General features: G+C 44.7%; 8 protein-coding genes, 1 non-coding gene and 1 pseudogene across 10 annotated transcripts; 7 read left to right on the top strand and 3 right to left on the bottom strand.

Moving 5' to 3' along the window:
* Window positions 1-126: 126 nt before the first annotated feature.
* AT2G07621 (uncharacterized protein) lies at window positions 127-920 on the top strand (the record flags this gene model as incomplete). The annotated part of the gene is made up of 2 exons (NM_001335314.1): window positions 127-542; window positions 770-920. The coding sequence occupies exons 1-2, from the start codon at window positions 346-348 to the stop codon at window positions 918-920; spliced, it is 348 nt and encodes a 115-aa protein (NP_001324152.1). The 5' UTR covers window positions 127-345.
* Window positions 921-1,951: 1,031 nt separating this feature from the next.
* On the top strand, window positions 1,952-2,016 carry AT2G07617 (uncharacterized protein). Its single transcript, NM_001349581.1, has one exon. It carries the CDS (start codon window positions 1,976-1,978, stop codon window positions 1,997-1,999), a length of 24 nt encoding a protein of 7 aa, NP_001336522.1. The 5' UTR covers window positions 1,952-1,975; the 3' UTR covers window positions 2,000-2,016.
* Window positions 2,017-2,193: 177 nt separating this feature from the next.
* Window positions 2,194-2,304, top strand: AT2G07684 (uncharacterized protein; the record flags this gene model as incomplete). Its single annotated transcript, NM_001124813.1, has 1 exon — window positions 2,194-2,304. One exon carries the CDS (start codon window positions 2,194-2,196, stop codon window positions 2,302-2,304), a length of 111 nt encoding a protein of 36 aa, NP_001118285.1.
* A 781-nt stretch (window positions 2,305-3,085) lies between these two features.
* On the bottom strand, window positions 3,086-3,530 carry AT2G07613 (uncharacterized protein; the record flags this gene model as incomplete). The annotated part of the gene is made up of 3 exons (NM_001335313.1): window positions 3,086-3,136; window positions 3,287-3,446; window positions 3,478-3,530. 3 exons carry the CDS (start codon window positions 3,528-3,530, stop codon window positions 3,086-3,088), a joined length of 264 nt encoding a protein of 87 aa, NP_001325197.1.
* A 239-nt stretch (window positions 3,531-3,769) lies between these two features.
* On the bottom strand, window positions 3,770-4,092 carry AT2G07664 (annotated as a pseudogene). Its single transcript has one exon.
* A 1,918-nt stretch (window positions 4,093-6,010) lies between these two features.
* Window positions 6,011-7,330, bottom strand: AT2G07672 (uncharacterized protein). The gene has a single exon (NM_001335343.1). It carries the CDS (start codon window positions 6,952-6,954, stop codon window positions 6,475-6,477), a length of 480 nt encoding a protein of 159 aa, NP_001318207.1. The 5' UTR covers window positions 6,955-7,330; the 3' UTR covers window positions 6,011-6,474.
* Window positions 7,331-8,633: 1,303 nt separating this feature from the next.
* AT2G07743 lies at window positions 8,634-8,707 on the top strand. The gene has a single exon. It is a non-coding gene; the product is annotated as a tRNA-Asp (tRNA).
* Window positions 8,708-8,723: 16 nt separating this feature from the next.
* On the top strand, window positions 8,724-10,175 carry AT2G07779 (uncharacterized protein). Its single transcript, NM_001335351.1, has one exon. The coding sequence runs from the start codon at window positions 9,487-9,489 to the stop codon at window positions 9,760-9,762; it is 276 nt and encodes a 91-aa protein (NP_001318206.1). The 5' UTR covers window positions 8,724-9,486; the 3' UTR covers window positions 9,763-10,175.
* A 2,022-nt stretch (window positions 10,176-12,197) lies between these two features.
* AT2G07671 (ATP synthase subunit C family protein) lies at window positions 12,198-12,973 on the top strand. Its single transcript, NM_126728.3, has one exon. The coding sequence runs from the start codon at window positions 12,426-12,428 to the stop codon at window positions 12,681-12,683; it is 258 nt and encodes an 85-aa protein (NP_178769.2). The 5' UTR covers window positions 12,198-12,425; the 3' UTR covers window positions 12,684-12,973.
* Window positions 12,974-12,993: 20 nt separating this feature from the next.
* Window positions 12,994-15,143, top strand: AT2G07777 (ATP synthase 9 mitochondrial; the record flags this gene model as incomplete). The annotated part of the gene is made up of 1 exon (NM_201709.2): window positions 12,994-15,143. The coding sequence occupies one exon, from the start codon at window positions 12,994-12,996 to the stop codon at window positions 13,780-13,782; it is 789 nt and encodes a 262-aa protein (NP_973438.1). The 3' UTR covers window positions 13,783-15,143.

Raw genomic sequence — 15,143 nt, 5'->3', positions numbered from 1 at the left:
CTTTGATGTAACTAAACTAGATAGAGTTTGGGTCACGAATTCGGATTTACCGATCCGAGGGAACCAAATGAAGCATCTTTTTCTCCTTCCGAAAGAAAAGAGGAAGACTTATTCCCACCGAAGTGCACTAATAGAAAACCCCTACCAGTCGAAGTGGAATGATGAGCTAAAAGTCCCTTGTACGATGAAGCTGAGTCACAGAAGCGGGAGAGGTGTCTTCTTTGAAGATCGTTTCCTATCGAGTGGATAAAATCCCAAGCCTTAAGAGCCCATTAACCCATCTTCTGTTCCGCTAGCCAGCTAAGCTAAAGCTTGCCATCGACCGGTTCGTTCGGAAGTAACCGCATGCGCTCACCTATCCATCAACCAAGACAGAAGGGAATGACCAACCAAGCGAGCAGAGCCCAACTACCAATCCTATGTTCTCCCAATTCTGGAACTGGTGGCAATCTAACGAATTCGGGAAAGCAAGATGATCGACACTGGAAAAGACGTCTTGGCGAGAGGTGCTTTAGCAACTCGACTGAAAAGGAGAGGGCGAAGTCATGACTCAAGCACTTGTCTAGAGAGGAGAGGGAGCTTACAGCATTCTCAGGCGCGGATGCCCTAGACGAGAGAGTTATTGAGAGAGAAAAGTTAGGTAGGTCGTCAGTAAGTTAGCGAGATAGAGCGAGACTGTTTGTTAGGTAGCTTAGCGAGATAGGGAGCAGCTATGGAACAAGGGGTCTGTTAAAACAGAACTAATTACCCTTTTTTTTGTTTGTTCAAGGGGTTCCTCGGAAGAGCTCGCAGTGAATGCCCAGTGCAATCCAATAAAACAACCTAACAGAACCGCTCCGCCCCTCCATGTACAGAAAAGTAAACCCAAAGAAGTTGTTCTGGACGAGAGAGTGAGATTAGACTGCTTAAACCGTAGATAGGCGTTCCTCTCCCTTTAGTCGACTAACTGGCGTTCCTCGGGAAGTACACCTTAGGTTTACAAACCTAACACAGAATAACGAGACGAAGTCGACTTTAGAACCTATTGATTAGAGCTTGGCTGCTCAAGAGCTACAAATGCGAGGGGATAGCTGCAATAAACCCCATGTAAGCACAGGGAGAAGCCGGCTAAAGCCTACATACCTGTTCCCTTAATGCAACCTATTCCCAACGGAGGAGAAGAGGAATACTAATGAAATGACAGAAGCTACAGCGCGGACTTCGTGCTTGCAGGAACAGCAGCACTACTATGCAATTAATTAGCTGCCCCATTCATGCGCCCTCTAAACAACGAAAGCTACAACATCAACGAAGGGAATGGGTTCCTCCGGCATCTAGGTAGAACCTTCCAGAAAAACGGGGAGTAGACCCAAGGAGCGAAGCTACAGCCAAGGAAGAAATCCCGGGCAGGGACATGAACAAGATAGATATTCTACGCAGCCAAGCCCCACAGCACAGGAGAGGTGTAGGAGTAGGAAGATTCGCTTTTTATAGATGGTCAAAGCGCTCAAACCTGCTTACAGGATGAATTAGAAAAGGAGATAGTACCAAGTCAAGATACGAAAAGATGTGCTGCACGACTCAGTTGACCACAAGGGGCATAGTCAGGAGGGTGTAAAGGACTGGAGATTGATCACATTATCCTTCTTCCATTAGCTCCTATTACATCCTTTGAGATAAAGTCATGACGGGCCACTGCCTGAATTAGGGATTTTTTCTATAATGCCCTTATCACGATCTAGCCCCTTGTCTATATCATGGTCTGTTTTCATATAACCTTACTACTGTATAGCATGCTAAATAAAGCGCTGTGGGATCAATCATTGCATTTTTCCATTCATAACCATCATATACGCTCTTTCAAGAAAAGGGATAGAATGACAGTCTATCAGTCTTACCAGCATGCATACAAAAGGGAGTGTAGTTGCCTATCAGCTGGTTAAACAGATAAGATTCTGATATATTATATAAGGAATAAGGATCCCATATCGATCGAATGAAGATGGATGGGTTGAGATAGGTTCGTTCCAACTTAAGGTAAGGCCGGCTGTTAGCAGGGATCGTTAGCTGTAGAAGTCCATTCAGTAGAGGTAGGGCCCGGGACTCCTTTCTTTATTAGACGAGAAAAGGGTTGGCACAAGGGGCGTAGCGCTGAATGAAAATAGAAAAGCATTCCAAGGGGTTCTTCCAAGTACTCGACTAGACACAAAATAAATGAATCCTTACTTCATCAAGAAAGGAGACGGAGAGCCACGAACCTACTTTCCTGTGCCGGAGGAGAACCAGAAAGAAGTCTTGATCCATGGCCGGGTGCAGGGGAGGTAGGGACGGAGAAAACGTGCTTCATATACGCCAGCGGTCGAAGATTGGCGAAAGTTGGTCTAGTCCTATACTATATATAAAGCGAGTGGTGACATCGCAAGATAAAAGCATTTTTTTGAAGTATTATTCTCAAAGCAAGAGATTCAAGTAAGAACCAGCAGAACCATCATCGGTCAACTGAGGTTAGGACTACTCTGACACTCGCTTATTCCTCTCTAATACTTTCTTCTGTCTATTCCTTTCTTTCCCGCTTTCAAGCTGAAGGAAGAAAGTCAATCTTTCGTAGTCCCGTCCGGATCAATAGATTGGGTCAGATCAATTCCTTTTCATCCCCGAGGAACGCCAATTCCTCGACTAATAGGTCTTCAAGCCTTATCTTTTCTTTTTCTGTTGTAAACCGGCCTGTTAGGATCTTCTCGTCGTAACTAGTAATAGGCTTATCTGCCCTTTCATTCGCATTATCGTGAGCGGGTCTGGTGAACTACCCTTTCACTGGTTCTAGCTACTATTGGATTTGAACCCTAGCTTAGCACTCCCTCTTGTTATTGTTAGGGCGCTAGCGTCCCGTCGAATCTTGATTCTCCTTGACAGACCAGCAGACCTTACATACGCAATTTATCGATTAATTAACGTGCAAGAGAAAGCGATCCACAAGAGGGTTCGTTCATCTAACACTTACCCACTATTGGCTTCAAGCAACTATCGATGTAGTCTGATAACCTATTGTATAAGGTGTTTGACTATGTGTGAGAATTTATTGACAATTTTTTTTCACATACTCGATTTACCTAGGAAGTCCTGAGAGAGCAACAGCAGCTGGAATTGGACCTAAGGGCTGAAAGCTTCAGACTGTCTCAATCCAGGTAACTCTTACTCCATTACTTACAAACGGATTAAGGTAGCTCAGATCTAGCTAGGTTAGACGGTAAAGAAGTCCCTCAAGCATTGAAGAAAGGAAGAAAGCCTGTAAACTACCTTACTAAACTGCTTTCTGACTCTCTCTAGCCAGTAAACTACCTCTCCTTCCAGTGTTTTTTCCTTTGTACCTCCACCTCTCTGAAGAGTCGATCCCGACTTGGGAAGCAAGGGTCTCGGAGTTCAGGAAGCAGTTCAGCAACACACAAAGAAGGGTTGGAGTGCCCGAACTACTAAAAACCAAGCAAAGGTATAATGAACCTGTCATGGAATTCACTGCAAGGTGGCGAGCTTTTACTTTTGCCTGTCCCCATAAGTTTACTTAGCAAGAGCTCCTCAAGATGTGCATGAACAACTTCAGGCACGACTTGTCGTCGATACTCCTGCCCCAAACCTTTCCTTTAAGGGATTCGACGACTTGTGCACTAAAGACTCACGATGTGGAAGCACATCTTAGCAAACGGCGGCGTCCTACGAAGGACTTGAAGTTCGTTCCGTTACCTTATTAAGAAAGTAGACGAATCACTCACTTTCTCTATTAAAAAAAGTAGACTTATTTTTCACAGCCTATATGCGTATGCGGAAAACAAGAGTCCTTATTTTTTATTTCTCTTGCCCTGACGGGGGCTACCGCTTTCGTTCAGTTTTCTCTCTACCTTTTCTTATTTTGACTTGATTTTCAAATCTTTTATGCTCGGCCATACCAAGATGGGAAAGACCTAGCCTTCCCTCCCTTTGAAGTGCATTTATCAGATCAGCTCCCAGAGTAACTAGAAAGAGGGTGAAAGGCCCAACTTCTTCATTCATGGCCTTTTTTGTTTCTTTGATTGATCTCCCTTTCGTATTCATTCGACCTGAGGCGTTCCTCTCAGTCATACAAAAAAGAAAGGTTATTTCATGCTCTGGTTCCGGGTGTTTTCCAGATGAAAATGAAAACAAAAAGGAAAAGGGTCAAACCATATCTTACTTAATAATCTGGCTTAAAGGACGGAACCACCGAGGAATACCGGTTAGCAGCTCTAGTAGGATGTATACTGTGCTTTGTTCCCTGTCTCTTTCTTTCATCCTCCGAGTAGTTCTCCAAGCCTAATAGGAACATCGCTAGCTCGGTCAGTTTGTGTTTCTCCTGCTTTCTTTCCTTCTGCTTCCGAAGAACTGTTGGTCTCTTTGTATCCACTGAACACTCTCCTAATCTGTCTTCCTTCTCCCGTACTCTTCATTCCGACTAGGTTTACTAGCCTAGGAGGATAACCGTTTGAATTTGGTATATAAGAGCTCTACTGCTATCCTTTCCCCTATCATACTCTCTATCTTCCTTCTCTCAATCGTTCAGATCTTTGTTTACATCGGTATATGTAAGGGACATCTTATGGGTTCTTCTGTAGTAATCTTTCGACAGTTCCGGTTAAACTTCTACTTTCACTCGGAACATCCCGGGTGTTGGCTTCCCTGTAATTCCGTGTAAGGAAGGTTAGTAAGTAAGCTAAGCCCTGTCAGGAAGTAATCCCAGGAATGTTTGTTAGTTGTTAGTAAGGTAAGCCAGGTAAGCCATGTCAGTTGGTAAGAAAGTAATCCCTTCCAGAGTTGTAAGGTTAGTAAGCTTTTCCCGTTTATAGGAATGGGTTTCTAAGCCTAGGAAGTCAAGGAAGTTGTGTTGGTCTTTCCCTGGTTCCTTGTTCCCCTGTTGCCTTTCTCTTCATTTCATTGACGGGTTGGAGAAATGTTCACGACGTAAGTCAGTGGAAGCAAACGGGCAATCGGCTGCCTAAAGGACCCCATTTGTGGTTGAAGGCTAAGTTCATTCTTCGATATATATCACTCCGCTATGCTAGAAGACTGAGCAGCTTCAGTTTATTACCAACCTCGAGTTCAACAACTATTGGGTAAAGCCTAAACCTTACTCCTTTCCTTCTATCGGAACTGGCAACAGATCTCTAGATCCGATGCAACTAGAAGTCAGTCGATTCCGTCTGAAAATGGTTTCAGTCCAAACCTTTTTTGTCGAGTGAAACTCCGCTTCTTAAGAGCTTCTTTGGACAGACTCACTCCCTTACTCGCTGGGTTGGCGTATCCAAGGTAGCGCCAGCAGCAAGCGTAGGGGTTACTACGTAAGTGCGTTCGTTAGCGCGTTACGTTTTCTCGCTTGCTAGACACGACAACTAAGGATAGACGCGCTGGGATAGCAAGCAAGTTTGTTGAAAGAGGGGCAGTAGATTCTAGATCTGCTGAAAACCAGGTTATAGGGCTATATCTTTATTCCATGGTAGGGCTAGGGGCAGGGTGGTTTAAAATAACTCCTTTTACTTTCCCTCCTACAATTACAATGGGAAGGGACGAGACAAAGCCTTCTTTTAAACTAAATAAAGTAGGATTCCGCTTTCACTGTTCTCAAGGTATCTCCTGACTCGAAGATTAGGGCTTCTTCCCAGCCGGAGGCATCCGAAACTGGAGAATCATCAACCCTCGCATAAAGAAACAACTAAACTATACGCGGCAGGTTGGTCAAAAAGGGAAAGAAAAAGGTGACATACATTCTATTCGGGGACATAATAGTGATTCCTATCGAGCACACTCTGTTATATCGATCCCAATCAATAGTTTTTGGGGGAAGTCGATGGTCCCCCCCATGCTTTATGACATCTTTTCTCTTCTCCGTAGTGATCAGTGTATGCACGTAGCATCACAGTCAATCTTTTATGCTTGGTTCCGGTCGCGCTCTTCTTCTAACTGCAGGAGCCCGACAGGGCTGTCTTACTCTTTTTGTTGCTAATGAATAACCTTTTTCTTGGTGATTCATTTCCAAGGGAATAAAAGAAAGACCTGTGACTCATTGTCTCAATCATAACTTCAAACAGAACCTCACTGTAGAGAGGGAGACCCCCGAAAGCGTAAGAACGACGATTTTTGAGCCTGAGGGTGAGGTTCTCCATCGACGAGTGAGAAAAGGGCCTGGTCTCGGAAGAGATGCAGCTAACGTGAGTAATAGCTGAACAGTTGCCTAATGCATGTGGTCAGCATCAGACAAGGTTATAAAATACATCTTTACATCCCGGTCAAAGTAACGAAAAAAGACGAGTTTTAGCAACTTTTTCATACAGTTTTGCCCTCTTTTATATAAAAAACTAACTTACGCAAATAGTAAATGAGAGGACCTTAGCACTTTTCGTTATGGAGTGATTCATCTAAAATTCCCGGGGTTTTGTGAATGAATTCAACTAGAAAATCTCAATTGCACGGGATTCGCGATTCGGTGTAAGTTCAAAATTTATCGTGCTGGACGACCACGGTTGAGTTTTGTTGTGGATCCAACTCCAAGCGTTTGCGGGATTTTGGATAGATGGAATACTCTTGCAACGGAGCTTGTCTGTCAAATCTGGTCTGGTATGGTAGCGGTTCATAATGGCAGCTCATTTTCCTGGAATCCGGGTGAAAGATCTTTTCTTTCCAAGGTCTTTGCTTTCTATTCGACTTAGCGATGGAGTCGGGTCGGAAATAAATACTAAGTAAAGGCAGACTTACAATAATACGCAAACAAGGGTCCCGCGATGTCTTGTACATTCTAAGTACTTTGCCTGCTAAGACGTGACAAACAATCGCTGATTCTTTACTAACGAGCCCAGTAGCCACTAAGGCGATCCGAATGAGGAAACGCCGGAGTGACCGAGTGTCTTCAAAAACACTGCGCCAAGAGACCAAGCGGAGCCTCTCGGTGAATGTGGTAAACAAATTGAAAGCCATATCAATCGGTATAAAATGACAAACCTTTTGGTATGTACCACAAAACACTAAGAAAGACCCCGCCGGTTCTACTCTCCTTGACCCGTGGACAAACGCCACGTGATGGACGGCGCCCGGCTCTGACGAAGAACCAGTAAGATTAGGTATTGCCTAATCCGTAAGGTTGTCATACCCTTATCAGCTTTCTGACCAAACCTCTGTGTTGCCACTTTGGTAAGGAAAGTCCACCAACCGGGCATAGTACCTCGTTAGCAGGACCACTATTGCTCCTTTTAAAGCTTTGTGCTCAAGTGATCTGGGAGGGTGTCAAACCTCCCCCAGCCCCTTATTCAGGGGATGGTGCCAGGGAGTTTGAACTGTTAACAAAAGATTTTCTCGATACAAAGAAAAGCCCCACTCCTAGAATAGTTAGCCACTCAGTCCACAGATTCGGCTTAGTGAAAATAGCCCTAGAAAGATCAAGGTGCGGAAGGATAATTTCCTCCGTTAATGATAGCTATACCATAGAGTTTTCCATCAAGGAAAGACAATGCCTTCTCTTCTCCATCCTCCAGGTACCAGGGAAGAACTCTATATTCCGGGTCCAAGGATGATGGTTGCAACGCCCCGCGCTTCCACCAATAAGAGGTGCGGGGGATGGTGATATCCCTTGAAAGACATAACTAACTTACAAGACTTAAAATGAAAAGTAAACTAACGGAACAAGGCGCCGGAGGAACCCCCTTCTAAAAGTCTAAGAGCTAGAAGGCGGGGTACAGCGGTTGCTTCCTGTAAGATTTGAATAGTCATGGCCTCATGGTCAAGCCAGAAAGGAAAGAAAAAGTCTATATCTTCTGTCCTCTCTATTACTCGCTCCAGGTATTACACTCGTTGGGCTCAAGGTAGCATTACTAAACCTATAAAGAGCGGGATGCTATTCTAAGAGGAATTTACTGTAAAATAGATATCTCTTTGCTCTTCAGCCAGTAAGTCTGAAAGCAAGTCAGTTGTAGGCCAGACCTGTCATCAGTAGTTCTACTTTTGTAGATTGAAGCTTTTATAAGGCAGGAATGGGAGCTGCAAAGGCAGAGATAAAGCTGCGATTGCTCTTGCTCGACTCTTCATGGCACGGTTGGCCGGGAATGAGAACAAAAGGAGTAAGAAGAAACTGGCTAAGATTCAATTGACCTATATAGCAACCAGTTCAACTAAAGGGGCGTAGCGGGCTTAAGGCTGCTAGGGACTCTGGGGCGAGAAGAAGCTTTTCCCGCATTCCTGTTGATGCAGAGATCAGACGAGAAGGCCCATCTCTTTACTAGAATCCGATGTGATAGAAGGAGCAGTTCTAGCTTAAGCCTAAGGCCTAAGTTGATCCTTACTTAATAGAATAGCCATAGAGCTCATCCCCGGTGAAATAGTTGATGATTTCTTGATGGTTGACTGCTATATCTTAATTAGAGAATCCGACTGGGAACGAATACTTTGAGCTCTTCTTCATGGAATTTTTCCAGCTCTCAAGGAAGATTGGATGTAATATTACACAATCTCCAATTTATCTCTTTCTCGCTCGGAAAACAAACAGGTGTCTTTGCCCCGCTCACACAGATTTTATCCTGGCGGTTGTTGGTCCAACGACTCTACTTCTTTCTTTTGAAATTTCGTATGAGAAGAAGGTTGACAAGAAGAATAATTTTAAAACTGGGATTGTAGTTCAATCGGTCAGAGCACCGCCCTGTCAAGGCGGAAGCTGCGGGTTCGAGCCCCGTCAGTCCCGACCTAGTCATAATTGCGTTTTAAGACCTGGTCTAGCAACAAAGTAGAATCATAAGCACACTCCCTTGTCACAACTAAAGAGGGGAGCGGCAGGCCCTTGATAAGACGCCTTTGCTTTAGCGCACCCAACCGTCCTGGTTGAAAGGTCGACCCACTCTATCTTTAATGGAATGTCGTCTTTGGCTTTACGGAATGAGACTGAACTGATCTCATATCTTCATCTGATTCAATTAGCTCATCCGAAAGGAAGAACAATTAACCCACCTATATCCATGTGATTAGGAGACTTAAAGGCAACTCGAGTCAAACGAGAGGAGACGTCCCCAGTGATCACGATTCAATTTGTTAATGAACCAGATTTTTTTGGGAAGAAAAGAAACTGGTCAAAGCAGTCCGGGCTGATCTATGCACAGTGGATTCATCTAGGGGTCTATATGCACGTGTGTGTGTGGAGGTAGATTTCAAATTCAAAAAGAGTTCCCAGTTTTGTCTTAATGATGACATCCAGAGGGTCGAATACGAAGGCTTGCATCTTATATGTTTTTGAGTGTGGGGAATATGGCCACCGGATAGAGCTTTGTCCGAAGCAAAACCAGACTGATGTAGAAAACTCACCGGCGGCGAAGGAGGTTCTCCCAAACCCGGATCCGCAAGTCGGGTCGGAATAAAGGCCTTTCGGACCTTGGATGCTACCTCCCAACAGACGTCGCAAGAGGACCACGTGGTCAGCCTAAGAATCAGGGACCACAAGATAGCAAATACCCAAAAGGAGAAGGAAGGATGTTAACAAACCCAGAAAGGTCGTATCGGTCAGGGAGCCAGAAGCGAGATGCGTGCGCACGGGTGAGAAATCAGCCGTATTTCAGCCTAGTGGAAAGAAGACACTCAGTGCTAGCAGGAGTACTTTCTCGGATACGATCCCTTTTTATAGGTTTGCTGCCCTGCGACACGTGGCAGAAGAGGACTCAAGGACACATGCCAGATCTTTGGGTCGGTATTTCTTCCTTAAGATCTCAACCAACCACCCTTTGGTGGTTTTCCACGACCGAACCATAGGTCATGAGGCATTCAAAATTTGACATGCATCGAGGTCAATCTTTGCACCTTAGATGTGATGAGACTATTTATTTTCAAAGCGACCCGTTGAACCCAAAGCCCAGAGCGAACGACCTTGACAAAGGTCCCATAAAGACCCTTTTTTGGGGGTCTTGTTTCAAGGTCTTATTCCTTCCATAGGAGGACACCTTGGTTCCAAGATCTCTATGTCTTTAATGCCCCTTGGGACGTTGAAAGGAGTGAGTACTTGGAGGACTTTGGGGTCGGCCGGCCTCTGTACTAAATCATATTTCGGATTACGGGGAACTCCCTATCTCCTACGCCTCTCAGTCAAAAGAGTGCGGGTTCCCATCCCGAATCTCCTTAGCTTAGTTGAAAGTGAAAAACCTCTCTCTATCGCCCTTCCTTCTTTTAGCAGTTCATCTCGAGAATCTTGAATGTTTAGCGAATCGATCGTAATTGGTCTGACCGCTCAAGGCTTATCTCTTCTATTCCCCTTTCTGGTCTCCGGTCATTGGTAGAAAGCCTGTAAATGGAATTTATCTTCTCTCCTTTCAGTCGAGTTCCCTCTTTTATAAGAGTAATAAATTACGTTGGACCTCTCCGATGGCCATTGCTGGGGCATTCTATCAAGTTAGAGCTAGGGCTTTCTATCAAGTTTTCCTGATCTCTGAGTCCCTAAAGATGCTACCCATAAAGTACTAGCTTTTGACTGTAGACATATCACAGTAAGTCGATAGTGTCCTTAACAGTAAACTGCTGGGTGCCCCCCAAAAAAGGGGCAGAAGCTGTGAACGATGGATACTATTGGCGAACTGGAACATATGTCGGCTACAGAGAATATTTCATTGTAATCGATGCGAGAATATCCCTTTCCCACCAATCTTGCCTTAAACCGTGGAGAATATGGGAGCAAGCCTACATCGAGCAAGTTGACATTGCGAAATTGTGTGAAATAAATCAAAGATGGATCTTTTTCACGCCCGATTCGAGATGCTTCCTTAAGCGCCTTAGATTCTCACGAGGAGTATTGGTCATTGTAAGTGATCCATCTAGTGCATGAAGGGAAAGGCTTGATCTGCTCATTCCCCCTCTTTCTTTGAAGCAGAAAGGCAAAGAGCTGCTTCTTCAGGACAGGAAGAGACCCCCAATCCTATGATACGATGAACGGGAAAGAAACCGATCCTCCTTTATTTGAGTCCCTCGTGGAAGAAGAATTAGCTGATGTAGAAGGTTTCTTTCTTATCCTATCCACCACATCTTTTACATACTCAGACAGACTCCAGCGCCTATTTCAAGCTAAAGAGATCACAATAGTCAATTCGCTACGCCCCTACTCTTTAGACTTAGACTCACCAACTTAACCAATGGCTTAGAGGGCGAAGGACAAGAAAGTCAATTGGCAGAAAAGATTCGCTACAGATCGATGATCAACCCTCATTTCTCATTAGACTGCAACCCCCACTGAAACGAAAGGAGCTGTGGTTAGCCTGAACTTCATTCTCACCCGTTCCCTTCAGATTATTAGGGGAAAGCAAAAGTCGATCCGCTCAACGCCTTGCTCTCGAGACTCTTTCGCTAACTTCTCCAATCAAGTTGAGTGCTTGGATCTTTCTTCAAAGGAATTCTTCCGGAGAGTCGCTCCAACTTAGAATGGGCCCAACGCTCCTCAACCATAGGAGCCGTGAGAGCCCTCTAATAAGAGAAGGAGTTGTACGCAACGCAGGAAAGCAAGAAAAGAAGAAAAAGCAATTCATGGGGGAAGTCACAGCATCAAAACCAGGAGTTCAAGTAGAAAGGGGTCGGACGGGATCGCATGAGTACGAGAGAAAGCAATTCATGGGGGAAAGAAAGGACGATGCCATTCAATTATGGGACTGATTCTTTGACTTGCTTTAGCTTTCCATTCTTTGGATAATGGTCTAGCCGAGTAACTTGATCTTCCTTTACCATCTATATCTGAATGGACTTTACCATCCATATCTGAATTGAAAAGAAGATTGAAGTAAGGAGCAGGTTCAAGTCATAGTTCTCACCAACTATAGAAGAATAGGGATCGACTCGTGCTAAAGAAGATTGATAGCCAACTAACATCTTATCTGTTCGGAACGAACTCCTATGTCTTATTGGTATGTGATTGAAATCTATCGGATCCTCCTATGTCTTATTGGTATGTGATACAAGCATATTAAAGGAAAGAATGCGGAAGGAGATTGGAAAAGCTTTCCATAGGCTTGGCCCTAGAGGTTGTCATTGAGTTGAACTAGCTCGCCTTCTTTCCTCGATCAGAATACGAATAAGATCTTTACTTTTGGGATAAGTGAAATCGTATGTATCCATCCATGGTGTATCTGGTGCTCTCGTATATAAGAGAAGGGCAGCATTTATGAGTAATCGATCTCACAAACTATCAATTTCATAAGAGAAGACGAAGACGGATCAAATTGAATAATCGAAGAGAGATGGGACCCTAGCTACGAGTCATTCCCTCTGACGTCGAATGATCTACTTGCTTGTACTTCTCTTTGTCGAGATTCAGTTGGTCTTCAGTCTACCACTCCGTGGGTATAAGATCGCAAAGAATGCATTCCAAGTGAGATGTCCAAGATCAAAGGAACGAGGGTAAGAATCGACGAGGAATCAATAAGATATAAGATAAGTGAATGACAAAGCGTGAGTATAATTCTCAACCCGAGATGTTAGAAGGTGCAAAATCAATAGGTGCCGGAGCTGCTACAATTGCTTCAGCGGGAGCTGCTATCGGTATTGGAAACGTATTCAGTTCTTTGATTCATTCTGTGGCGCGAAATCCATCATTGGCTAAACAATCATTTGGTTATGCCATTTTGGGCTTTGCTCTAACCGAAGCTATTGCATTGTTTGCCCCAATGATGGCCTTTTTGATCTTATTCGTATTCTGATCGAAGAAAGAAGGTTTCCATTCAGTCTCATAAAGCAAGCACCTCTTTCACATAAGAAAGTGGAGGCAGGCTTGGGGATACGATCTAAAATGATTCCAAGGACCGGGCAATCGCCCTCTTTTTTAATGAAGAAGCGGGCTAGTCCCCGAAAATGCCCGTTAATCAAGCAAGTTGGGGAACAAAATCTTCCTTGTTAGTTACTCATTTCTTCGGTCGAGCGTTCTCCGGACGTCGAGAAATCTATCACTCAATCACTGGCCGCTCTGTAATTGTCTGATTTTAGGTTTTTGATCACACTCGAAATTAAATTATGTATCTACTTATCGTATTTTTGTCCATGCTCAGTAGTTCCGTAGCAGGTTTTTTCGGACGTTTTCTAGGATCAGAAAGCGTTTCCCGTTTCAATCTTATAATCTTCTTGATTCTATTGGTTTTTTCAATTTGCCTATTTAGATCCTTAAAGCAGTATTTAGGAAAGAGGATGACACAATGGTGCTATCTAGCCCTTGTTTGTCAAATCTCCCTCTTTCTCGTTCTTCTACGTAGCCATATCTTGGCGGGTTTTGGTAAATTCTCCGCGGATGTATTTACTGTCTTTATGGGCACATTTTCAGTTACCGGTTCATCGGGGGGGATAGTGAATCACCAAGACGGGGCCTCGTCTGAGTGGTTCACGTATACATCCGATATGGTCGAAGATTCGGCCAGTTCCGGGCGTACCTCCTCGTCGGTCAATCAACCGATTCCTGAGGAGCAGGCTTGGGAAAGGGAGGCTCGGGCACAAGAGCACGACCGCATCTCTGCCGAGGTAGAGACTATCACGAGCGCCTGCGCGAATTTGGAGGCGGCCATGGTACGGAAAGCCCAAATTCTCTTGCATCAACGTGGAGTAACTCTCGGGGATCCAGAGGATGTCAAGCGTGCTCTCCAGTTGGCTCTACATGACGACTGGGAGCACGCTATAGATGACCGTAAGAGGCATTTCACTGTGCTCAGGCGCAACTTCGGAACAGCTCGCTGTGAAAGGTGGAATCCGTTCATTGATGAGCTCAGGGGCTTGGGGAACCATCAGGTGAATGCCCGGCATTACGTCGACTGAGGCATACCGTGCTGGGATCTTCGACTGGGGTGAAGTCGTAACAAGGTAGCCGTAGGGGAACCTGCGGCTGGATTGAATCCTTCTATAGAAAAGTTGTTAAGCAAAGACTGGAGAGGCCCCCGGTCGAGATGTAGTAAGTAGGTCTCCAATACTGGGAGACTGAGGAGAATGGGAGTTTGTGGGTTGAGGGTGGCATGCTCCCCAGGGCCCTCTTTTTTTTAGATAGGTAGGGTAATGCATTTCAGTATGAATTTGATCTAGCAGTGTAAACCTGAGATTTTCAAGAGTTGGCTTCCGCTTATTTTGATTATTAAGCGTAACGAGACTAAAAGAGTCGTGAAGCGAGTCGGAAAGAAAGAGGCGAATCTACAAGAGTCTGATTTTTTATATGTTAACGGGCGGAGATTAAGAGGTGGGCAAGTTGGTAGGCTCCGGAGAATAGAATGCAATGGAGGACCTAACGCCTAGTAAGACGGGGAAGGAGTGTTATGAAAGGGAGGAAGAGGAAAAGCTACTCTTGAGCCTCCTTGCTCAAACCTGCCTTCTTCGGGAACTAATGGATGTCTATTCCGTTCTCCAGCTCCATCAGTCCACTAGCCAGTACCACTTTCAAGTAAGTCTTCAGTACTAGTGTCAGCGGGCAGGTTTGAAGATGTCTTTCCTGGTCTATCTCCAGACTTGGCCAGAGAGTAAAATATGCGTTTTCGCACAGTAAGGCACTTTAGACTTTGATTTCCGCTAAATCTTCAAGATAAAATGTCTTTGCCTCAGCTTCACATATGGCTTACCATCCTCTTCTAGTAAGGAAGTCCTTCCCGCCCTTCCTAACCTTACCCGTAACCACGACTCCCTTTGATTATCATAAGTTAATATTCAAAATGTGGGTCTTTCTCGTCAGGTCTATGTTCTTGCTTTCAATTCAATCTTTCCAATCGGGTCTAGAATGACAATTTATCCCAGACAAACAAGTCTCCTCTAGCTTAAGGAGTAGTCCATAGCTAATAATCTATGGTACTAGCTTATTCCAGTCATTGAGCACAACTTCCTTTTCTGTTTACAGAGAATAGGATAAACCTCTATTCCATCCGGGCAAATAAGATGCTCGCTCACTCCACTACGCCACTTGCTGTGCAGTCTCCAATACGCCACTTGCAGTTCCACAGAGTGTTTTTCTAATCTTCTTGAGTATAAAGAGGAATCTAAGGGAAGACACTTCATTGCGGGAAGCACCACACGCCTGCTTCCTCCTCTAAGCAAGCAATAGCCAGAGCTCTGAAGCTGAAGTGAGCCAAGCTCAACAATCTTGAATGGCTTACTCACTCAAGCAGTAAGGCGACTCCGCGGGCTCAATCAGAGGTTCC

Source organism: Arabidopsis thaliana, chromosome 2 (genome assembly GCF_000001735.4).
Source record: "Arabidopsis thaliana chromosome 2, partial sequence".
Lineage (NCBI taxonomy): Eukaryota > Viridiplantae > Streptophyta > Magnoliopsida > Brassicales > Brassicaceae > Arabidopsis > Arabidopsis thaliana.
This window is presented reverse-complemented; position numbering and strand designations above follow the sequence as displayed.